Genomic DNA, 25,620 nt, shown 5'->3' on the forward strand with positions numbered 1-25,620 from the left:
AGCAGAAGTAGTAAGGGTGACAGTAAGAAGGGTTCTTGGTGTGACATCTGGACAGAGGAAGGAGGAAATGGAAACCTGCTGGTGAAATGGGGACGTACAGGAGAGTATACAGAGGAAGAGGTTGGCGAAGAAGTGGGATAGTCAGAGAGATGCAGAAAGTAGACAAGAATACAAGGGGATAAGGCATAAGGTGAAGAGAGGGGTGGTAAAGGCTAAAGAAAAGGCATATGATGACTTGTATGGGAGGCTGAACACTAAAGGGGGAGAAAAGCACCTGTACCAATTGGCTAGACAGAGGGACCAAGCTGGGAAAGATGTGCAGCAGGTTTGGGTGATAAAGGATAAAGATGGAAATGTACTCACAAGCAAGGAGAGTGTGTTGAGCAGATGGAAAGAGTACTTTGAGAGGCTGATAAATGAAGAGAATGAGAGAGACAGAAGGTTAGATGATGTGGCGATAGTGAATCAGTAAGTGAAATGGATTAGCAAGGAGGAAGTAAGGACAGCTATGAAGAGGATGAAAAATGGAAAGACAGTTGGTCCAGATGACATACCCATGGAAGAATGGAGGTGTTTAGGAGAGATGGCAGCGGAGTTTCTAACCAGACTGTTTAATGCAATCTTGGAAAGTGAGAGAATGCCTGAGGAGTGGAAAAGAAGTGTACTGGTACAGAGTTTTAAGAATAAGGGGGACAACATTGATGAGTCACAGCATGAAGTTATGGGAAAAAGAAGTGGAAGCTAGGTTAAGAAAGGATGTGATGTCTGCTCCAAGGGTGTTTGATGGAGAAGTATAGAGAAGGCCAGAAGGAGTTGCATTGCATCTTTATGGACCTGGAGAAAGCATATGACAGGGTGCCTGGAGAGGAGTTGTGATACTGTATGAGGAAGTCAGGAGTAGTAGAGAAGTATGTAAGAGATGTACAGGATATGTATGAAGGAAGTGTGACAGTGGTGAGATCTCTGGTAGGAGTGACAGATGCATTCAATGTGGAGGTGGAATTACATCAGGGATCGGCTCTGAGCCCCTTCTTGTTTGCAATGGTGATGGAGAGGTTAAGAGACAAGATTAGACAGGAGTCCCCGTGGACTATGATGTTTGCTGATGACATTGTGATCTGTCGCAAGAGTAGGGAGCAGGCTGAGTAGACCCTGGAGAGGTGGAGATATGCTCTAGAGAGGAGAGGAATGAAGATCAGTAGGAATAAGACAGAATACATGTGTGTAAATGAGAGGGAGGTCAATGGAATGGTGAGGATGCAGGGAGTAGAGCTGGCAAAAGTGGATGAGTTTAAATACTTGGGATCAACAGCACAGAGTAATGAGGATTGTGGAAGAGCGGTGAAAAAGAGTGCAAGCAGGGTGGAATGGGTTCAGAAGAGTGTCGGGAGTAATTTGTGACAGACAGGTATGGGAAAGGGAAGGTCTACAGGATGGTAGTGAGACCAGCTATGTTCTATGAGTTGGAGATGGTGGCACTGACCAAAAAACAGGAGACAGAGCTGGAGGTGGCAGAATTAAAGATGTTAAGATTTGCATTGGGTGCGACGAGGATGGATAGGATTAGAAATGAGTACATTAGAGGGTCAGCTCAAGTTGGACAATTTAGAGACAAAGCAAGAGAGGCAAGATTGCGTTGGTTTGGACATGTGCAGAGAAGAGATGCTGGGTATATTGGGAAAAGGATGCTTAGAATAGAGCTGCCAGGCAAGAGGAAAAGAAGAAGGTCTAATAGAAGGTTTATGGATGTGGTGAGAGAGGACATACAGGTGATGGGTATAACACAGCAAGAGGCAGAGGCCAGGAAGAGATGGAAAAAGATGGTCCTCTGGCCCTAATGGGACAATGTAACATTAATAATTACATATCTTCCGAGTTTCTCATGTGACTGACTCTAACCTCTTAATGAGCATGTAGGAGAATAATGTAAGACAGTAGACTGCATAACATCATAAAGACACTAATCACAGGTCATGGTACTTGAAAATTTTATTGAAATTTAAAAATAGTACTTATCGTAGATAAAAAACTGCTTGGGAACAAACATTTGGCAATTGCACATGAGCTGAGACAAATGACTTGATTCACTAAATGCCCGTCAATAGACTCTTGTTCAGCTTTTGCAGTTTGCATAACTGGTTTGACAGCTTTTCTTACAGCTTATACAGAGTCAGTAGTAAGGAACATGTAATATATACTGGTTAGGTCAGGTCAGGTTGGGGAGCATGCACTGATATAGCGCATTGCCGCACCCACCACAGGGTGAAGCTTGAGATCCTGGTTGGCAACCCCCCAGGCAGACACGTGGTTCAGTCCCTACCTCCACAAATGGCCATCTATCTGCCGGAGCTGGGTGTTACGTGGGTGTTCTCTTGGTCTGGTCCGGGTGCTCAGGTCTTCAACAATGAGGATCCTGTTAGTCGGATCACCCCTGGGGAATCGCACCACATGGCCACAGTGCCGTAGATAACACTCCCTCTCAATGAGGAAAATGTCCCTCCTCCAGGACCCCATGAGCAACTGCTCCTTTGACACAAAGTCAAACCAGCGGTACCCAAAGATTCTCCGAAGAAACATAGTGCCGAAGGAGTCCAGTCTTCTCCTCAGGTCACTGGATAGCTTCCATGTCTGACAACCATATAGCAAAACAGGAAGCACCAGGACTCTAAATTCTTGGACCTTTTGCATAGACACAGGGAGTGACACACACCCCTTTCCATTGATCTCATGAACCCACCCCCCATGCTCTTCCAATCAATCTGCTGACTTCATAGGAAGAGTCACAAGAGACAAGAATGTCAGTGCCGAGGTAAGTAAACCTCTCGACAAGGACAACACTCTCTTCACAAACAGACACACTGCTGATAGCTGTGCTGAAGAGGTCATTATAAAACTGGATCCTAGTTTTTATCCAGGACACTTGCATGCCCAGATTCTCAGACTCCTTGCTCAGTCTCTCAAGAGCCCCGATCAGAGCCTCCATTGACTCCATAAAGATCACAGCTTTGTTGACAAAATCAAGATCAGTGAATCTTTCTTCACCAACTGATGCCACACAACTGCCAAACCTCACAACCCTGCCCAACACCCAGTCCATCCACGCATTGAACAGATTAGGAGCAAGAACACACACACAACGAACCCCAGAATCCACTGGGAAAAACACAGATGTTCTGCTTCCATTCTGCATAGAACTTACAGTACCAGTGTACTGGCCAGCCACGATATCCAGCAATCCAGGGGGATCCTGCAAAGACTCAGATGTCCTAGTGAGCAGCTTGATCAACTGAACTGAATGGCCTTGTAAAAATCGACAAAGGCTGCAAAGAAACTGCTAATATTCGATGAGAACCCTCAGTGCGAGGATGCAGTCGATGGTAGACTTGTAAGGCGAAAAAATCAGACTTCTCCAGTTGCTTTCAGGTCAGCAAGTGATCACGGATCCTATTGAGGATGACCTAGTCAGAAGTTTACCCGGCACCAAGAGCAGTGTTATCCTCCTATAGGCTATCACCCCTCCCTTTCCAGATAGAGATAATAAGTCCCATTTTCTAGTCAGCTGGGATGACGCCCAATTTCCCGATGGAAGCAAAGATTGCCACCAATGCCAGGAGAACAGCCTTACAGGGTGTACAGAGTGTGACTATAAATAAATTAATTAAAATGAAAGATGTTTCATTCATTACTTGTGTAAGAGTAAATCATCTCTGCTTTGTATGAATACCTAACATAAAAAGTTTTCTTTGATGCACACAAAGAAATGCCCCATGCCCAAATATATTCATTGCCAGCAAGACAGCTTGGGAAAGCCTTTTATTTGTATAAAAAGTGATTGAACTGCTCCAGAGAAGCGTGTCAGGGCTCTTCTGAGAACAGAGGAGAAACAGCTCCCTGTCACTTTACTAAGAGAACATGCTACTGAGTTGACAGCAAGCATATATTTATCAACAAATAAATTGCACTGTCAAACATTTGCTGCAACTTAAGCCACGGTGGTCCTCCATATAGGATCCAACTTACTAAGATTATGTAAATGAAGTCAGCGAATGAAATTCCTAGTAAAAAAAAGTAGTACGACTGAGCCTTTATGAAGGCAAGTCTATATGTGTTAGAAAGCCAAATCCCTGCTTTTTTGAAAACTGGCAGACGGGGCATTTCAAAAGTAAGAATGAACAACAACCTGCAAGACACTTTGATAGGAAAATTGATGCTCAAATAGGTGTGAATTGGCTGTGCAGCAGCCATTTTGAGTAAACTGTGAAGACAAGGGTAAATACAAAAAAACATTAGACTTATTGCTAGTTCCAGGGAAGAAAAATGTGGGCAAAGTTTAGCATTTTGCAGCTCTTGGAACTGTTGAGTCCATACATTGTTAAAGCTCAGTTTGTTAACATCATTGTGCACATCAGTCAAGGGTACGTCATTTATACAATAAAATTTCAAACCCTCTTTGCTTTGAAGAGTTTCAGCACCATAATATCAGTACAGGTTTTACCAACACTGATTCATAGGCAGAGACCAAATATAATTAATTGAAGGGACTATTGTGGTGTGTCATACTGTGTCTTGGTGCTAGTGTATGTGCACAAGAACTGTAAATAAATTGGTGTACGGTGGCAAAATCTATCTCCTGCCTGTCTGTCTCTGGGTTGGCTTCACAATATATATATTGTATAATATATATATTATACATATATTATTATGCCATGAGCTCAGGTTTATTTGCTAACCTGGTAAGTGGTTGTATGGAGTCTGCGTGTTTTCCTCATGTGTATATGGACTGAGTGTGTGTAACTTCAGATATTGTTTCATAGCTGGATATAATAAGTGTATCATTAAGCACTCTCAATTGCCAAAACATGTTTATTGATATATATGTTGTTAAATTACATCCTTCCAGTTTAGGCCCCAGGGAGCTCCTCAGGTTTTGCCTGTTGCTTATTAAGTGAATGATGTGAGATACTGCTATAATATTAAGTGAATGATGTGAGATATTGCTATAATATATGTACTGTATTAATTTACATAATATGCAGAAATTCACTATTCACTTGGAAAAACTTTAATCTCTGTTTCCATTATTTCTGTTATTAACACCGTTCAAGTAGTAACTTCAAAAGTATTTAAAAAAATAAGCAAAGAATTCTCTGAAAAAAATAAACCTTTAAAGTTAAATAGGAAGATAACATATAGTCAGTGTCAGGAAACATCAAAAATAAATATGAAATAAGAGTATATTTGAATGCTAAGTTTACTGCTCACAAAGGGAATTTCAAAAATAAAAAAGAAAGAGTTTTTGAAATTAAATAACCATTTGCTTAAACTTGCTGCAGGTTAAAGCAACAAAAGACATCAGATCACATTTGTTGTTTGTTTCTTGCATTTTTTTTGATTAAATGGAATCCCTGAATTGTGACATTGCTGGAGAAAACAGAGTTTTGTCACACACAATAAAATTATATGAATTAAGATGACAGGCACAACAAGAATGATATATAATTTGGCAATTTAAAGGCAGTTGTAGCCTACTGACCACAACTGCACACAGTACTTAAGATTCTGTCTCACTAGTGCATTATGCACTTTAGACTTTTATTTGCCTTTTCAACTGATTCTGCTTATTGCCTAGACAAAGACAATGTTACATTAATTGTAAGTCAATTAAGAGTTTGCTGGGAGGCAGGATCACCCATCTTTTATTATAATTAATATTTTTATACTTTGTGTAAAAAGCCTTCTGTGAACATAACTAGGACATTCACAGTTAAAACTTTTAAACAACAGAAGTAGGTATCAGACTTACTATTTATTGTAGAAACAAGTAACTTTAGTATGAAAAAACATTAAAATACTAACTTAAACAATTGAATACATACACACTTGCCCCACAGGCAATTATGAGACCCCTGTGCTCTAACAGATTAAAGTAGCTGGGATCACATCAGACTTCTTTTACTCACAGTTCAATATCCACATTTACGATAGTTGCAAGGAGTCTAAACTGATAATATCACACTTTGGAACACCTCAAAGGTAAAAGCATTAACTTTAAAATATTTTATGTTCAGTCTCCATTCAATGAAGATAATTTAAGTCAGTTATCCACAAAATTTGTATAGTTATCTTATTCTAATACATACACTAAATGCATGTTTGGTGTTCATCTAGTATGTAAATCCATACTGTTGTACTTATCTCTTTCAAATTTTTTCCCTTTTGCACAGGAGAAGGCTGTCAGGTATGTGTTATTCTAAAATATATTTAATGCCCCTAACACTGATAGCCCCTTCTTGTTTTTGTCCAGTACGTAAATGTACACTGTTGAACCTGTGTCCACTATAGTCTAGGTTTTATGCCCGACCCATGGCAGTGCCTAGTATAAGGTAAATTCTGAAAGAATAGAGTGTAGTTCAGTGGCTACTTGAGGGAACACTTCACTCACTCTCCTAACATAATTACTCATATAAATACACATAGTAAATGTATGTCAATATTATTTTCTGTCATTCACTTACCTGCATCACTCTGTCAGCTTCTCTCTCACGCTCTCTCTCCCTTTCCCGCTCTCTCTCACGTTCTCTCTCCCTCTCATCACGTGCTCTCTGCTCTGTTTCTCGTCTTGCCTTTTCAGCTAATTCGCTACGCTTTTTCCACAGCTTAGAACCATCAAGAGGCACAAAGTAGAGATCACAACGTGAGCAGGAGTTGTAGCCACGATCAAGGGCCTTGTGAAATCTGGGTAAAGATTGACATATATAAAATTGGTTCAGAGCGTTGATATTCTTAAGGAAGCATGTTTCATTAACTTTCAAAACCTGCTTGCTCCAATACAGGATTAGTTGAAATACAAAAGTCTATCACAACAGTGCTTCATTGAATAATAGGAAATGGAGGCGAAATTCAGAACAGCCATAGCTAGTGCAATGAAAGTTTTTGACACACATTTTTTTTAAATTTTACAATATACATTTAAAAAAAAATTACTGTAGTTACCATACTTGATAAATTCAGTCTTAACAAGACATTCGCCAGTAGTTTTTCCCCTAAATTTTGGGATGTGTGAGCAAAACGAATGCACGAGAAAAAATATTAAAAAATCCACAAACATGGAGATGATGTTAAAAGGACTTTTAATCAAACAAGAAAAACTACTTTTTTTCCAAATCCTATATGCCAAAAAATTCATTTGATTAATTCTTTTTTATTTTTGCAGAGTGGAAATGATAAGCTTTTTGACATCATGCTTAAAGGTTTTTTTTGGCATGAATTGTTAGCAAGATACTGTAGCTTTGTAGAGAAAACCATGCATTTACTAAGTTTAAAACTTTCATTTGCTACATTATCTCTAGTGTATCATTTAGTACAATCAATATGTATATATATATATAATATTTATATATATAATAAAGCATGATATATACACTGTTAATAACTACTGTATAAAACTTGAGGCCAATTCTTTTTACTGGTTTCATTAATAGAAAATAAGCAGATTACTGAGTTCAGGGCATGTCTTACCTGCAAATGTCACTTGGACAGTTCAGACCTAGGTTTTCTTTGAAAACATTATTGGGTTAGTAAATTTTTTTAATGATTGAAATATATTTTTACATTTTTGATCCACCCTTCATTAAACAGAGTGATGTTTATGAACTATTGATCCATGACTGTAGTGTCAGAATCCATTTCCAGTACAGGTTTGTGTTTTCACCTTTCCAAATTGTGTTTTTTTCCCCCTTTTTTGTCTCTATCTCTCTTTTTACAAGGTGTTTTAGGGCCAGTGAAGTACACTCTTTCAGCATGTTGTCAGCACCTTGTGCTTTATATATATATCAATCCACTGCTAGCAAATGGAATACTATATACTTAATTTTCTTGTATACAGTGATCCCTCACTGTATCGCGCTTCGCCTTTCGCGGCTTCACTCTATCGCGGATTTTATATGTAAGCATATTTAAATATATATCGCAGATTTTTTGCTAGTTCGCGGATTTCTGAGGACAATGGGTCTTTTAATTTCTGGTACATGCTTCCTCAGTTGGTTTGCCCAGTTGATTTCATACAAGGGACGCTATTGGCAGATGGCTGAGAAGCTACCCAGCTTACTTTTCTCTTTCTCTCTCTTGCGCTTTCTCTGATCCTGACATAGGGGGTGTGAGCAGGGGGGCTGTTCGCACACCTAGACGATACGGACGCTCGTCTAAAAATGCTGAAAGATTATTTTCACGTTGTAACCTTCTGTATACTTAAAAGCTCAAAGGGCACGTATTGATTTTTGACTTTGTTTCTCTCTCTCTCCCCCTGCTCCTGACGGAGGGGGTGTGAGCTGCCGCCTTCAACAGCTTTGTACCGGCGGTGCTTCGCAGACTTAAAAGCCAAACAGCTTTTGCTTTCCTCTCTGTTTCCTTTGAAGAGGAAGATATGTTTGCATTCTTTTAATTGTGAGACAGAACTGTCATCTTTGTCTTGTCATGGAGCACAGTTTAAACTTTTGAAAAAGAGACAAATGTTTGTTTGCAGTGTTTGAATAACGTTCCTGTCTCTCTACAACCTCCTGTGTTTCTGCGCAAATCTGTGACCCAAGCATGACAATATAAAAATAACCATATAAACATATGGTTTCTACTTCGCGGATTTTCTTATTTCGCGGGTGGCTCTGGAACGCAACCCCCGCGATGGAGGAGGGATTACTGTATATGCATCATTTGTTGGTAACTTAGCAATTTTACCTGCAAAAACGCTGAAGGATGAATATGCTCAGTCATCCTCAGATTATACTATAGCAGCACTGCAGTGTACACTCAGTGTAACTCTAAGTTCTAGAAGAAATTGGAAGAGGAATAGGAATGCCATTATTTGTAAAACTATAAATAAGAGCTAAGACATGTTAGTCATAGATCCTTTTCAATATTTTTCAGAAGAGTTGATTTGACCTTTAAGGATGGAAATCAGTGTTGTTATTAAAAAAAAATTATTGCTGTTATGTCAAACAAAGTATCATTATTTTTGCCAGAAGATCTTAAATTTGGCAATGGATAAATATAAAATAGAGGTTTAAAGATGGGATGCTACTAAATGTCATTTTTTATTCAATTCACACCTTCAGTTATTGTATAAAAGGTATGCATTACTAATGAATGCACAATAGTGAAATTCATTTTATGAAAATTAAACTTTACATAAATTCAAAATGGCAATCTGTAACATTTTTTATACCTGATGATTTCCAAAGTTACAACTTATAAGTTGTAAGACGCAACACCTCCATTATTTTGGCTTGTGAGGCTTTCTGTATAAACAAAGACAGATGTGTTGGTGAAGCCATCAGGGAGTGCTTACCTTCTGGCCTGTATGTGGATCCCAATGTCCTGGTGCAATAACGGGATCAAGGTGCTGAAAAATGGTGCCATCCCTCAGATGAAATATAAAATCGAGATCCTGACTCTATGGTCATAAAAGGACCTTTCGAAATGTGTAGGGTGTTCTCCAATGTCTTGGCTAAATTACCCATCACAGCCTCATCCACTCTGGTCCTGTACTCATACCCTCTCCCATAATGACTAACTATCTCTCTCACTCCTTTACCACCTAACAGTCAAAGTGTGATTAGCATACTGGTGTAAGAATACCTGCCATTGCATTATCCACGGGAATTTGGCACACTGTTGATGACTGACATGGCTCCTCATTGTCTATGTAAAGCAATTTGAGTAGCTAGAAAAGCACTATATAAATGTAATTAATTAAGTAATCACAATAATATATTTAACTTGTACAAACTATATAATAACCTAGTTTTGCTCTAAAAAATACATCTCATATACTGTTAAGAACAATGCATTTATCAATTCAATTCAATTCAATTCAATTTTATTTGTCATTTAGCAGAACATCCAAGATGTGCTGCAGAACGAAAATACGATGCACAAGACATTAATAAAAACACATAGTTAAAATCAGCCTACAATAAAATACTAAAATGCTTCATTTAAAAGACGAACGGCAGTAGGAAAAAAACTGTTTTTAAACCTGGTAGTTCTACATTTCAGGCTGCGGTACCTTCTGCTTGAGGGCATGAGGGAAAAGAGTTCAGAGGCAGGATAAGTAGGGTCTCTAGAAATCCGCACAGCTCTGGCCAGACAGCGTTGTTTTGCCAAATCTTGTACATTAGGCAACGGGGCTCCAATGATCCTCTCCGCAGCCCTCACCACTTTCCTCAGTGCTTTCCAGTCCGAAGCGCTGCAGCTCTCCTGCCACAGAGAGCTGCTGCTGGTTAGCACGCTCTCTATGGTCCCTCTGTAAAAAGTGGTGAGGACTGACTTACTGAGATGGGCCCTCTTTAGCCTCCGCAGAAAGATCAAGCGCTGGTGAGCTTTCTTGATGACGGAGGAGGTGTGCAGGGACCAGGTGAGGTTGTTCGTCACATTAACTCCCAGGAACTTAGTAGACTGCACAATTTCCACAGCAGTGTTCTTAATGTAGACCGGGATGTGTATCAGCTGTTTCTTCCTGAAGTCGATCACCAGTTCTTTTGTTTTTTCGACATTCAGTATCAGATTGTTTTTATCACACCATTCCACAAATGACTTCACCTCCTCTCTGTAATCCCCTTCCCCGTCACCTCGAATGAGACCCACCACTGTTGTGTCGTCCGCATACTTAATAATTTGGTTTGTGCTGAACTTGGCACAACAATCGTGGGTCATGAGCGTGAAGAGGAGGGGACTTAGAACACACCCCTGTGGAGAACCTGTGCTCAAGGAGATGGTATCTGATTTATTCTTTCCTACCCGTACGTACTGTGGCCTATCCATTAGAAAGTCCAATATCCAGTTTTGCAGAGGTATGCCCAGTCCCAATGGGCCCAGTTTGCTGATCAAATTCTGAGGGATGATGGTATTAAAAGCCGAACTAAAATCAACAAACAACATGCGGACCATAGCGTCTCTATTCTCCAGATGTTCCAATGAAAAATGGAGTGCAATAGATATGGCATCCTCTGTGGCACGGTTGGAGCGGTAGGCGAATTGGAGTGGGTCAAAAGAGGAGGGTAGGACAGAAGTAATGTGGTCCTTGATCAGCCTCTCGAAACATTTCATCACTATTGATGTTAAGGCTACAGGGCGATAGTCATTCATGGTTGTGACTATGGGTTTTTTCGGAACTGGGATGATTTCTGAGGTTTTAAAGCAAGATGGCACAACAGCTTGACACAGAGAGATGTTAAATATATCCGTAAGGACATGTGTCAGCTGCTCCGCACATCCTTTGAGTACACAACCTGGTATCTGGTCTGGTCCCGCAGCTTTCCTTGGATTAATTCTCCTCAAAGTCCGTAGAACATCATCCGGTTCCAGACACAGTGCCTTCTCATCAGGATGAGGGGTGGCCTTCACTGGTGATGTATCATTCAATGCTTCAAACCGTCCAAAGTACTTATTTAGGTCATTCAGGAAGTTGAAGCTATCATCACAGGGGTAAGAAACTGTTTTGTAATCTGTCACAGATTTAATCCCCTGCCACAATCTTCTGCTGTTCCTGTGATCTTGAAAATGACTCTCTATTTTCTTTCCATGAGCCCTTTTAGCTCTTCTAATAGCTTTATTTAGGTTGGCTCTTGCTGTTCTAAGGGCAGCTATATCTCCAGATTTAAAAGCACAGTTTCTCTCTTTCAGCAAAACTCGCACCTCAGCAGTCACCCACGGTTTATCATTTGCCCTGACAATGATGTTTTTGGTGACGCAGACATCCTCCATGCACTTGTTTATGTAGCCAAACACAGCCTCTGCATATTCATTTATGTCTATCCTTTGATCTGTGGTAGCTGCCTCACTGAACACAGACCAGTCAGTGCACTCAAAACAATCCTGTAGTGCATTCATGGCTTCTTCTGGCCAAACTCTCACCTGTTTGAGTGATGGTTTTGATCTGATGAGCACAGGTCTATATGCTGGGATTAGCATAATAGAGATGTGGTCTGATGAGCCAAGATGGGGACGTGGGGATGCTTTGAATGCTCCTTTAATGTTGGTGTAGACATGATCCAATATATTGGTTCCTCGAGTTGCAAAATCCACATGTTGGTAAAAATGGGGTAAACCTCTCTTCATGTTTGCCTGGTTAAAATCCCCAGCAACGATGACTACTCCCTCTGGATGTGTGGTTTGCAAATCGTTGATACAGTGGCAGAGTGTGTCAATGGCTGCCTTGGTGTCAGCGTCAGGGGGAATATAAACAGCTACTATAAGTACAATGGAAAATTCCCGTGGCAAATAAAAAGGCCGGCATTTAACTACCAAAAACTCAGTGTCCGGAGAGCAACATGTGTGGATTATTTTTGAGTCAACACACCATCTGTTGTTTATGTAGATGATGATACCTCCGCCCCGTGTTTTGCCGCTGAGACTGCTGCTCCTGTCTGCCCGATGAATCGTTAGCCCCTCCAGGCTAATAGCAGTGTTGGTTGTGGAGTCGGTGAGCCAGGACTCCGTAAAGACAAAAGCACAGCAATCCTTAATCTCCCGCTTCGATGTTAAATCCAACCGAATGTAGTCCAATTTATTCTCCAGTGAGCGGATATTTGCCACCAAGATCGATGGTAGTGGCGTTCTGCATGGATTAGCTTTAGCTTTAACGCTGAGCCCACCGCGGACACCTCGCTTTTGTTTACGCATACACCGCCGCCGTCTTGTTCTCGAGGCGCGGATAGCACAGGTAGATAATATGGGTGCTAGACTGGCCTCACCGCTCGTCCGCAGCAGTCCAAATTCTTTCAGTAGAACCATGGTATTTGGATTTACTAGTCCTTTATCCTGTTCCGTACCCAATGACAGAAGGTTTAGACGAGTATATGTCTGAATTTCCATGTTGAGTGACATTAAATCACTATAAAGAATGTGTTTTTATCATGAGCCCGTGCAGCCGCAGCCTGCGTGGCGCCGCCAGATTTATTCATCATTCATTTATGTGGTGGTTCCTAACTTCAGATGGTTCATGGTTGCATGTTTTAATCCCAACCATATAAGTTATAAGGTGAAATTTAGTGGTTTTTATCTTGGACTTAAATTATTTCATTATCATCATCATTTACATTCCTCTTTTCCAGGACTTCTGTTTATTTAAACCATTATTTCACTTCCTGTAGCCTTTAGGCATTCAGTGTCACCTCAAAGTCATTATTAGGATATAATGAAGGGACCAGATTCCACAGTAAAAGGTGAATTACTAGGAAAATCAGAAAAGAGTGTAACACATTTAAAGCAATTGCAAAAATAGAAATAATTCTGAATTTCTTACAGTTCTCATACTACTGTGCTTTTCTAAAGAAAGAAAGAAAGAAAGAAAGAAAGAAAGAAAGAAAGAAAGAAAGAAAGAAAGAAAGAAAGAAAGAAAGAAAGAAAGAAAGAAAGAAAGAAAGAAAGAAAGAAAGAGATCAATTTAGGGGAAAATTGCTCACTGATGGGAAACTAACTGCTATAACAACACTTCTAACAGGGAGCTCCAGGACTCAACTTGTGAACCACTGCACTACTATGCTCAATTATTTAAAATAAATATCAGACTTGAAAAAAATAAAATTAAATCCATCATAACGGGCAGCACGGTGGTGCAGGTAGCGCTGCTGCCTCGCAGCAAGTAGACCTGAGAACTCCCTGCTTGGAGTTTGCATGTTCTCTCCATGTCTGTGTGGGTTTCCTCTGGGTGCTCCGATTTCCTCCTACAGTCCAAAGACATGCAGGTTAGGTGCACTGGCGATCCTAAATTGTCCCTAGTGTGTGCTCGGTGTGTGGGTGTGTGTGTCCTGCAGTGGGCTGGCGCCCTGCCCGGGATTTGTTCCTACCTTGCACCCTGTGTTGACTGGGATTGGATCCAGCAGACCCCAGTGACCCTGTGTTGGGATATAGCGGGTTGGAAAATGACTGACTGACTAAATTCACCATAATTAAAAAATAATAATCAAAAAGCATTTCCAATATTGTACTTTATTAATCATACTATTGTTGCTTAAGTACACTAGAGAGTCCACATTTGTATTCTAATTTAACAAAACTGCTCCAAACAAGTGGTTACAGTTTTTTGTCTTAACAAAAAGTATAGGCATTACCTCTTCAACAAGATATAAAAAACAAGTCGATTTATTGTCAAAAATGTTTTAATTTACTGAAAACAAGTGAAAACAAATTATTTGACTTGATTAATTGAGTGGACTCTGCATTCCTTACATTCTCTTCTTAAAGCTGCTTCATTCATTAAATGAATGAATGGATTGATAAAGAGTCTACTCAAGCTCATCCCAAGCATACTGACTCAAAGCAGGAAGCAAGCTTGCCAGTTCATCACAGGTAACACACATGCTCTTAGCCACATTCAACAGAATTTCCAGTCAACTTAGTCTGTATATTTTTGGGATATGGGAGGAAAATCCATGAAGATATTGGAAGAATTTGCTTAACATAAAAAAGGCAGCAAATATATTGTTTTTTATTAAAACAAATTTACCAGTACCCCCCTCTTATAAAATAGCAGAAACATTACAGTCCATTTAACAAAATAGAAAAAAAGAAAGAAAAGAAACCAATAACAGTTTAAACAATCATTTACTTCACTAACCATTCGTCATTAGAACACCAGATCAACAGAGACATAAATGAGAAATTGCTACTAAATACATCTGAAAAGAAGTTAAACAATTCTAAGGAAACATGCAGACATGGCAAGTGAAACAGCTATATTACACTGACAGTACTATCTTCTGTTCTACTGTGTTTAAAGAAAAATAAAGATCTGAAAAGCACATGAAGAAACTGTTCTTTTCAAATAAAGTTCTTTAAAAGCAAACAATGCCACTGGCCCCATAACTGAATTTACACTTTTACATATGTCTAGGACACAGGAAACAGAAAGAAACAGAAGACAATGGGTAGAACTGAAGAGTTCATTACCACTATTTACACACTATTAATAATGGAATTGTTACTAAGCATGAAATCCATTTGTGAAATATGTTGTGCTATATAAATCTAAAGAATTGTTATTATTATTGTGCCAAACGTCAGAAGCTAAAATAGAGAAGGGCTTCAAACTCTAGGTTTCAAGCTACATCCACACTTACAAAGGTAAGATCCAGACGTATTAAAAAGTTGTATCTACTATGAACTTACATGGGACAAATATGTGATTACATTAGGGTTCTTTAAAAAACAGAATTTCAATAATTAGTCATTAAACTTTATTCAAGGACAGGTGAACATGCATGTATATAAGCTTAATACTGCAACGGCACTGGACAAGTTATAACAGCCAGGAATGATTTACCAAAAGAATGAGTTAGCATTACATCATAAATAGCAGGAGCACTTATAAAAACAGCAACTCTGCGCAGTCACACATGCTTTTTCCAACTAGTGCGGCAAAAGGCAAGCAATCCTTTAAAGGACAGCAAGCTAACTCAAAGAGCCATGTAAGAAGAACAGAATCCATCTATTGTGGGTTCGGTGCTGATGGTACAATACATAATAACATGAGTCTGCTGGACATCTAACCTTGTAAAAGTAAATTTCTCTGTCTGAGCCAGCAAAACAGTTAATGCCAAACCGCTGCTTCACTGTAAGGGTCTAAATTTATTTCCTCTGCTGGAGGATCTACTCTCTGAGAGACATGTTTTCGTCAATCACTGGGTCGACAACTGCTGGATCCAGAGTTGAAGTGTACTTGAGGTTCTCGAGTATTTTATCATCCTCCTCATCTGTCAGTCGCTTTCTCCTCTCCCAAACCCCTGGTCCTGAAATTGAAACAGGGAAATTGTTCCACTCAAACAACGCAGGAACCGCTCCCTTCTTCAACAGTCATTGCCCTGTCTCAGACCCTTGCTCATGAAAATCCACTTTTTAAAATGCCGGCTACAAACTCAGGTATGGGAACTAACCGTAATGCTCTCTCTCTCTCTCTCTCTGGATAGCAATGACCCATTCAGATCGGGTTTCCTTATTGGAGGGAAATGTATGAAAACTAAGTACCTTGTTGTACTTACTGGAAGCGTGAGATAAAGGTACACAACAATGTTCAGCTGTAGAGCTATCTGTATGCTGAAACTTAAACTTCATTTTCCCTGACATTCTTGCCACTAAACACAAATCACAACTGCAGCATTTATAACATAAATTAATGAGCTGGCTGAGATTTCACTGGAAGTATATCAGCACTACCATGTGTATATAGCCTATTGTTCATGACCACAAAATGTATGTTAAGTAGAATACCTTGTTAGTCTGGTAGCATAGCATAACATATCATCTTAACATTTGATTCAGTTAGATCTTTATGAAAAAAACATTTACTCTCAGGTGTAATTTCTATTCTGCTTCTCCAGTTCACAGTCACAAGGGAACAATGCCAATTCCAGTTGCACTGGGCATAAAGGAGGGTGCCTGCCCTGGACAGGGCATTGATCCATCACAGAACACAATTGGCTAAACTCACTCATGTTCATTCTAAACAGGCTATTTGGCTTTTTTATTACTAACCATAATTTTGAACATGTATAACATTGGAGATGTTTACCAAACATTTAAAAGCATTTAACTGAAAACCTGAATACACACAGTAAACACCTTTTATTTTTATATTTGTGTTTTTCTTGTATTCAGCTTCATTTTAATGTGAAAAGGACAAGAACACTAACATTATTTTTGCTGTTTTTTGTTGGATTCTCCTTGTGCATGTAGTATACATTAAATACTGTACTGGGTCTTAATAGTAATGATAATAAGAAAGATCAAAATGGCTTTAACAATGACACCAAATTAAATTCTGTTGTTTTCCAAATATTGTATATTTGTTATTACTTTACATTTTAAATCTACGCTGTAAGTATGCTAAAAGTCACCTGTTGCACAGCTGTGCTAGTATCTTAATTTGGGATTGTGAGGTGGTTTATCATGTGGTGGGTGTGGCAACACGCTGTATCAGTGCATGCTCCAAACCTCTGTCTCTCTCTCTTTCTATGCTAAAACATCAGTTCCTTAAAATTCCTCAAGTTTCCTCATAGGTTAATATTATGTTGTCAAGTCAATAAATTAATAAAAATATTCATAGCAGGTCAATCAATAGTGATATATAAATCCAAAAAAACTAAAATTTACATAATTTTAAGACATATTATGAGAAATTCAAAACTGAACAAAAAATATATATACATGGGAAAAATTAAAATGCGCTTTATACAGTATGACACTACATACTTGAAAACAATGAACAGAAAAGTAACTGATTATGATTTAATTCTTAATTTCAACAGAACTTTCAGAAAAGCTCTATTAATTAATGTGAAAATGAACATACTGTAAATTAGAGGTTTGCAGACTTGCAAAAATGCTGCAGGACCTGACTTTTTATAGTGCAGGACTAAAATTTAATAGAAGTGAGTGAACATGGCCGATTAGGACTTTATTCCTGTGGTTGGCAGTGGGTGGTCAGAGCACTAATGAACCTCTGAAAAAACTCTTGAAAAATAAATAAACTACAATTAGTTATTTTACATATAATCAAAACTGTTTCACTGTAAAGGTGTATACAGTCATAAAAGATAGCATGCTTGTCTGTGGTGTGGTGGCATCTTTTTTATGATTTTATAAAGTAAATTTCTTTCCTGCATAAAGAAATCAAGGAACTAACATCTCACATATATTTGACCTTATAAAAGAGAGATATATTAATGCATTCAACACTTTCTATGTAATCAACAAACAGAGAAAAGCACAGTGATATCACAACAGTAGGACAATTGGTATGTGTTGCAGATGCCATCTGGTGGCCATTTTAAACACAAACATTTCCAGGTAAGAAATCACAAATTAATGGAAAAAGTGATACTATTATGATGACACTGAGAAATGTATCTATAGGGTTCATTTAATGAGTGATTATCCCCAATTTTCATTTAACCACATCTCTTAATTTAAAACTAAATATCAGTCACAATAATTGATAAACTGATTAAAGCCATCCACTTTACTTCTGCGGTGGGATGGCGCCCTTCCCAGGGATTTGTTCCTGCCTTGTGCCCTGTGCTGGCTGGGATTGGCTCCAGCAGAACCCCGTGACCCTGTGTTAGGATATAGCGGGTTGGACGATGACTGACTGACTTTACTTCTTAATTAGTACATCAAAAAAATCACGTAAAAGTATTCTCTTTCAAAGAGCAAAGGTCATTTTGCTAAAAAACTGACCTACATCCTGTGCCTGAGAATATCTATAAACCAACTACCATTTAACATCTGGATCTACTGCTCTATTTAGTATATGTAAAAATACTCTATCATTCTTAACTGCTGATCTAACTGTTTTTCAATCTTGTGTGAAAAGAAATATAAAATCAGACATTTTCGTAAAAAGGAAAAAAAGTTTAATGTAAGCATTAACAACAAATCCAACACTAGTTTCCAATAATGTATTTGTTAATCGGCAGCATTAACAATTCAAACAAGAGTTCTTCATAATAAAATACAGAATTGTGGGGGAAGGTTTGAGCATCACATCCACCCTTTCTGAGGGGAACAGTTTGGTGGTTTTGAGGTCATGCTGGTGACCAGACAGTTAACATGGCAAATGAGCAAGAATCAGATGCTCTCCTTCATCCCTGTTTGATGTCAAGCTGGAAGCAAGTGTCTTTAAAGACATTAACTGCATGGCTACAAGCAAAATATCAATGCAATATTATTTCATAACTTGTTTTATTTAGCACACAGAAACAACACAGGAGTCTCTAATTTTATGGGAACTGAAATTCATCCCTCTAAGAATAAAGCCACTACATCAAAATTATACTAACAAGTATAAACACCATGTTTCTGAGAAAGTAAAATTCCTCCCACTTGTACCCACTCCTTTCAAAAACAAAATGGATTTACAAAAGTATGTATGGACTTTTAATGGAGATTATCTGGCCATAAAACTAATGACAGGAAAAATAAGATGCTTAGGCCTACCATTGCTTATTCTGTTAAATGTTTTCAATTGTGTGCCATAATCATATCATGAGTCAGACACTAAATTGGCTGTCCGTTAAATGGCAGATTTTGTGTGCTCGAGAACAGTTAAGTTTCCACCACTTCTCCCAGTCCTGTTTGCTTTTTTCAATTTCATTTGGGAACAGTTGTTGTTTTTGTGCTGTGCTGACGGTGTTCGTTATGTGCAGCCAATATAGTTAATAATATAGTTAATGGCACTTTGTTCCTCTCTGACTGTTCATGTAGCGTGTATTTTCAAATGGGTTCCTTTGGGTTTCTTTGTAACATCTGTCCAACCCATGTCAATGGGCTTTTGATGATGATTTTCCAGAATGGTTCCTGCTTGACTTGAATACTTGTGTGTAATCCATACTTAAAACAAAGAAGCACTGAACACTGAAAACTTTATCAAACATATATCTATATATATAATTCACTAAGCCGCCACCAGCGCAAGCAAGACACCCATGGAAGCACGCAGGATGGAGCCACGCCCACCAACTCTAAAACCATTGGATACGACGACAACTCGCAGAGCCACGCCCACCAACTCGGACGCAACGACTCAGAAAAAATGGCGTCATTTATGTTCGTCTGTGCTAGAGTCCACATGCACCCCTGAGCCACATTGACGGTTCATAGAGGCGTGTAAAATAGTTTGCGAGGGGTATACCATGGGATCCTTAAAACAATCCTTTAAAACTGAGGTTAAAACACAATGAAGGAAGCAGTCTTTAAAAACCAATAAGCCCTGTGCCTCTTTTTCATTAGCGTCTCACCTGCTTCACCGATGCAGGCCCTGCAACAGTCGAGACGCTCTCTCAGCATCTGACTTTCTCTGTGCCTGACTCCACTACTGTCAGTCGCCGGATTAAAAATGGCCTTTTGAAGGGGAGCTGTAGACCCGCTATACCACAGGAACACCTGTGACATTGCCTTCACATTGTTTTCCTTTTATTTCTGATCCCGTTGAGCAGATCAGACACCCAGGCAAACAACACTAAATAATCAATAGCTGCAACTACTTTGCCCGCCCCAACTCCTCACCTGAGTCGGTTTCGTCTGTGTTCAGCAGTGTTTCCCAAACTCGGTCCTGGTGAACCCCTGTGGCTGCAGGGTTTTGTTCCAACTGGATTCCTAATCATTAATGCCGGTGAAACTCATCCGGGATAAGTCGGTTTTTCAAACGCAGCCATGTAGCAGATTTGTCTAGCTGGATATTATAATCCGAAATGAATGCGCACCCCCGCGCTGAGTGAAAAGCCAATCTATATTGAGCCTAGAAAACATGATCAGCAAGTCTTTGATAGGCTGCAACAAAATGATGAAAGAACGGGCGCATTTATTTCACACAAGCTGTGTGTGTGTGTGTGTGTGGGTGGGTGGGTGTTAGTTAGTTAATTAGTTACTCGAAGGATTTCAAGTTTTAATATGCACAAGCGGTAACACTGCAAAAGCAGCACAAACCAGAAAAGACGGCTGGCAAAAAGTGGCCGACAAATTAAACGCGTGTGCATTGTACTTACTGAAAGCAGCGTTACAGATTTTGCAAGTGTTCATTTTTTTCCCTCTGCTTAGAAAACATTAAAAAAGCGGCGTGATTATGCGGCGCTATGCAGCGTGTGAAACAGTTTGTTTGTCGCAGATAATTTGCCTTTTACTTTTACACAAAGACACTTTCCTGTTAGATTTGCCCTTGCAATGACAATTAATAAGGCACAGGGCCAAACTTTCAAAAAGATATGCATGTATCTGCCAAAACCAGTTTTCAGTCACGGACAGTTGTATGTTGCTCTCTCCAGAGTTCCATCTTTTCATTCACTTACTGGTATGCCTGCAGGAACACGTGCAGCAAGCGAGCGACACACACACACACATAAAGGCGCGCGTGCGAGAGAGAGAGCGCTGGACACATAAGAATAATAATACTTCATTACATTGATATACCGGTGTTTTCAGTATTCAAAGTGCTATCCACACAGGGAGGAACTGGGAAGCGAACCCAAAATCTTCCACAGTCTCCTTACTGCAAAGCAGCAACACTACCACTGCGCTACAAGGCAGTTAAAGAATGCACTGGGCTCGATTTTGTTTTCACTTCTGTTTACAGCGATCGGGTCGTAGCGTGCATTATTGCAATGTTACTTTTCTTGGTGGCTTATTACATTACGGATGTTTCACGTGTTCATTTTTTCCCCTGTGCTTAAAAGACATTAAAAGAGTGTTTCTCAACTGTGACTCCGGAACAACTCAGTACGCAAGCTATATTAAATGTCACCAACGAAGACTCGCTACACCTTAATGAACAAGTGCTGAAACTTATCCCTACCGATGAAGTAACTTTCACCAGCGTGGCTTCCATCGTCACAGACGATCCCGCTTTCAGTCACAGACAATTGTATGTTGCTCTCTCCAGAGGTCCATCTTTTCATTCACTCACAGTGGTATCCACAAACGCACCCCATTTGGACAACTGTGTCGTTCAGGAAGTGTTCACCCATCAATACACAATTATGCGGCGTATGCTACGCCGCGGGTTGGCTAGTATATTTTAATACAAAACAAAAGAAATGCTATCTGCCTTACTAATGTCACTTTTTGGTGGAGTTGCTTGTTCATTGTCCAAATTCCTCAGTGCCTCAAGAATGAAACACTGTCCCACTAAAACTCTGCTCTTACTCATCTCTGGTCATACTATGTTCCAGCCACTCAAGCCTTTGCCTCAGCTCACCTCCCAACTCCTAGATCCTAGGGATTACCTGCAGGGAGTAGCCTGGAGAAACCCTTGGAATGACTTCCAGAGTCAGGAGGTTTTTTTAGCAGATGAGCCCTTGTTTACAATGGTCAAATACTGCTAAAGGCATTAACCCTGCTTGACCTCCATAGAAGCAGGAACTGTATTCTGAATTCTGCCATCTAATGGTTTAGAGGATTTTACCTGATATCAGCATTCTCAGTCACCATGGAGTAGCTACTTTCAGCACACTATTTAAATATCCATCCATCCATCCATTTTCCAACCCGCTGAATCCGAACACAGGGTCACGGGGGTCTGCTGGAGCCAATCCCAGCCAACACAGGGCACAAGGCAGGAACCAATCCTGGGCAGGGTGCCAACCCACCGCAGGACACACACAAACACACCCACACACCAAGCACATACTAGGGCCAATTTAGAATCGCCAATCCACCTAACCTGCATGTCTTTGGACTGTGGGAGGAAACCGGAGCGCCCGGAGGAAACCCACGCAGACACGGGGAGAACATGCAAACTCCACGCAGGGAGGACCCGGGAAGTGAACCCAGGTCCCCAGGTGTCCCAACTGCGAGGCAGCAGCGCTACCCACTGCGCCACCATGCCGCCCTATTTAAATATGCAGTGCAAAATATATATAGAAGGTATCATTATTTTGTGAGCATTGGCTTGCTCTTTTAATTACTTGAGTATTGTAAAATCACTATTGTTCCATTATTAAGTGTGCTGTTTAGGCTCTGGGTCACGGTGATGTATCCAAGTTTAATTTACAGCCAGAAGCTGCAAGTTTCATTTGCAGCCAGAAGTTGCTCCTTAAATTTCCATGTATTAATTAAATTATTAGAATTAATGTATTAATGCTTCATTTCAGGAGACAACATTCTGGGTGCTCAATGCACACAGACAATGGTCATTTTTAATTGCTCATGAAGAATGGATTTAGATGACCCATAACTAATTCTTATAGTGTGCCATTTTATGCACTATCATTCTTCAATTCTCCTTTATGATTTATTCAGGGTCGGACAAATCTTGGGGCATCTTCAAAAGACATCCTGCTATGACTGTGACTAGTCCTGATACAAGTTATGTAAGAATTAAACTCTAAAGTCTTATTGTTCTCTAACATTACAAATCTATACTAATAAAAGGCAAAGCCCTCACTGACTCACTCACTCACTAACTCACTCACTGACTGACTGACTGACTCACTCATCACTAATTGTCCAACTTCCCGCGTAGGTGGAAGGCTGAAATTTGGCAGGCTCATTCCTTACAGCTTACTTACAAAAGTTAGGCAGGTTTCATTTCGAAATTCTACGAGTAACGGTCATAACTGGAACCTCTTTTTTGTCCATATACTGTAATAGACTGCAGTTCGATGGCCGTGGGAGGCGGAGTTGAGTATCACGTCATCACGCCTCCCACGTAATCACGTGAACTGACTGTGACCGGCCCCAAAGAGCGCTGAAAAAAACATTCATTACACAATTGAGAAGGCAGCGAAACAAAAAGAAGCGAGAGAGTGACGCATACAAGCATATTCATAAGTGCAGCTACTGCAGAAACAAAGCACGGTGTAAACTGTAAGTTTAAATTAAGTTTATAGAAACGCTCCCGCTGCCGTTTGCAATACCACATTCGCGACATACAACTTTAATGAGAAGACACGAGGTATAAACGAGACTTTGGATCACTTTGTAAGGGAGTTAAAATTGCTGTAGCGAGAAACTTTTAAGTGCTGGGTCTTAGCTAACATTAAATAAAGCTGTGGACAAGAGCCCCAAAGAGTGCTGAAGAAAACATTCATTACACAATTGAGAAGGCAGCGAAACAATAAGAAGCGAGCGAGTGACGCATACAAGCATATTCATAAGTGCAGCTACTGTGGAAACAAAGCATGGTGTAAACCGTAAGTTTAAATTAAGTTTATAGAAACGCTCCCGCTGCCGTTTGCAATACCATATTCGCGACATACAAGTTTAATGAGAAGACACGAGGTATAAACGAGATTTTGGATCACTTTGTAACGGAGTTAAAATTGCTGTAGCGAGAAACTTTTAAGTGCCGGGTCTTAGCTAACATTAAATAAAGCCGTGGACATTGCAACATCACACAAGAGAGCGACTCACGTGAACTGACTGAACGCAGCACGAGTGATCACTTCGATGAATCAAACCTGTTCAAAAAACACATTACACAATTGATAATGTAGGAAAAGAATATGAAGCGACTGACACATACAGACATATTCATGAGTGCAGGTACTTCGGAAACAAAGCACCGTGTAAACCTAAAGTTTAAATTAAGTTCATAGACCTACAAAAGGTTGCCATTAATTTGAGGCAAGATTGCTTTTCTCCTGTACAACTATATGTTGCATTCTCAACAGTAAGCTTGCACGGCTTGGTCATATTACAACCGGAGTGCTGAACTAACAACGTGGTATACAAAGAGAACTATAACAATCGTAATAAACGAACAATAAAACAGCGGAGAACCCGTGGATTAAATAAAAAGGCTGCTTCCTTGGCAAAGTAAGGAAAAAGGATGATCTTATATGGCGTTCGTTTATGCGCCTTATATGAGCAGGCAGTCAGCTAAAGAAGGGAATCAATAAATAACTATAATCGTAATAAACGAACAAAAAATAGCGGAGAATCCGCGGACTACATAAAGGAAATGGGTACCTGAACAGAAAAGTGAGTCTCAAATAGCTACACAATAACTACAACAATCGGAATAAACGAACAATAAAACAATACAGAACCGCTAAGCAAGGAGAAAGGATGGCCTTATATGGCGTTCGTTTATAAAACAGCGGAAAGGCTGTGTAAAGGCAGCTTCACAAAAAAACAGATCCTTAACAAATTGTTATTGGTATATTTTCCCTCAATTTAAAAAGGTTTTCTTTTCTAGATATATATATATATATATATATATATATATATATATATATATATAAATATGAATGTATGTATATATGTATGTCTATATATATATATATATATATATAACACGTGTCGTGTACTCTTTGCATTTATTTGACAGTAAACTATTTCAAACATTCTATGATCTGCTCCTCACAAACTGAGGGCACCGTGGCGGATGTTAGCAGACGGCTGGCCAACCACAAGCGTTACCTGGTAGGTAACCACCCATAAAATCAGATTGTGACACAGACTACGAATGCCGTGAATGTAATTACCCCGATCTACATGCTGTCAAATAAACGAACCACACGCCGTGGCGCAACATTAGGGGCATCGCCTCTGACGCTGACGTCCGAGGTTCGATTCCCGAGAGGGAGTGCAGTGGAGTGTGTACACCTGATGAGCCCAGAATGAGGGCGAAACACATGTCGTGTACTCTTTGCATTTATTTGACAGTAAACTATTTCATATATATATATGTAGATATGTATATATATATGTTGATATGTATATATATATATGTGTATATATATGTAGATATGTAAATATGTATATGTATATATATATGTGTGTATGTATGTGTGTATATATATGTATGTGTATGTATGTATGTGTATATGTATATATGTATATGTGTGTGTGTATGTATATGCATATATATGTATATATGTATATATATGTTTACATAACCTCTTTAAGACACTACTTCTCCGCTGCGAAGCACAGGTATTTTGCTAGTTAGATAATAAACCAACCATATTGACTAAGTCTGAAAACAAGAACCACTATGTGCATATATAAAATGATCATTCTTTACAGAGCGCTTTTCTCACTACTCAAAGCGCTTCTATGCAGGGATGACTCAGGACGCAAACCCATGATCTCCTTACAGCAAGGCAGCAGTGTTACCAATGCATACAATGC

The 25,620-nt window shown here is 39.5% G+C and overlaps 1 protein-coding gene across 4 annotated transcripts in view; it reads right to left on the minus strand.

Annotated features, from left to right (window-relative positions):
- Positions 1 to 25,620, minus strand: part of atn1 (atrophin 1) — a 91,030-nt gene that overhangs the window by 28,754 nt on the left and 36,656 nt on the right. For all 4 annotated transcript variants that reach the window (XM_028810033.2, XM_028810031.2, XM_051931697.1 and 1 more), the window contains one exon: positions 6,516 to 6,735. In XM_028810033.2, the coding sequence (XP_028665866.2) occupies positions 6,516 to 6,735 (220 nt within the window). The remainder of the gene's footprint in view (positions 1 to 6,515; positions 6,736 to 25,620) is intronic.

The sequence above is a fragment of the Erpetoichthys calabaricus genome, chromosome 9, assembly GCF_900747795.2.
Source record: "Erpetoichthys calabaricus chromosome 9, fErpCal1.3, whole genome shotgun sequence".
NCBI classification, from domain to species: Eukaryota; Metazoa; Chordata; class Cladistia; order Polypteriformes; family Polypteridae; genus Erpetoichthys; species Erpetoichthys calabaricus.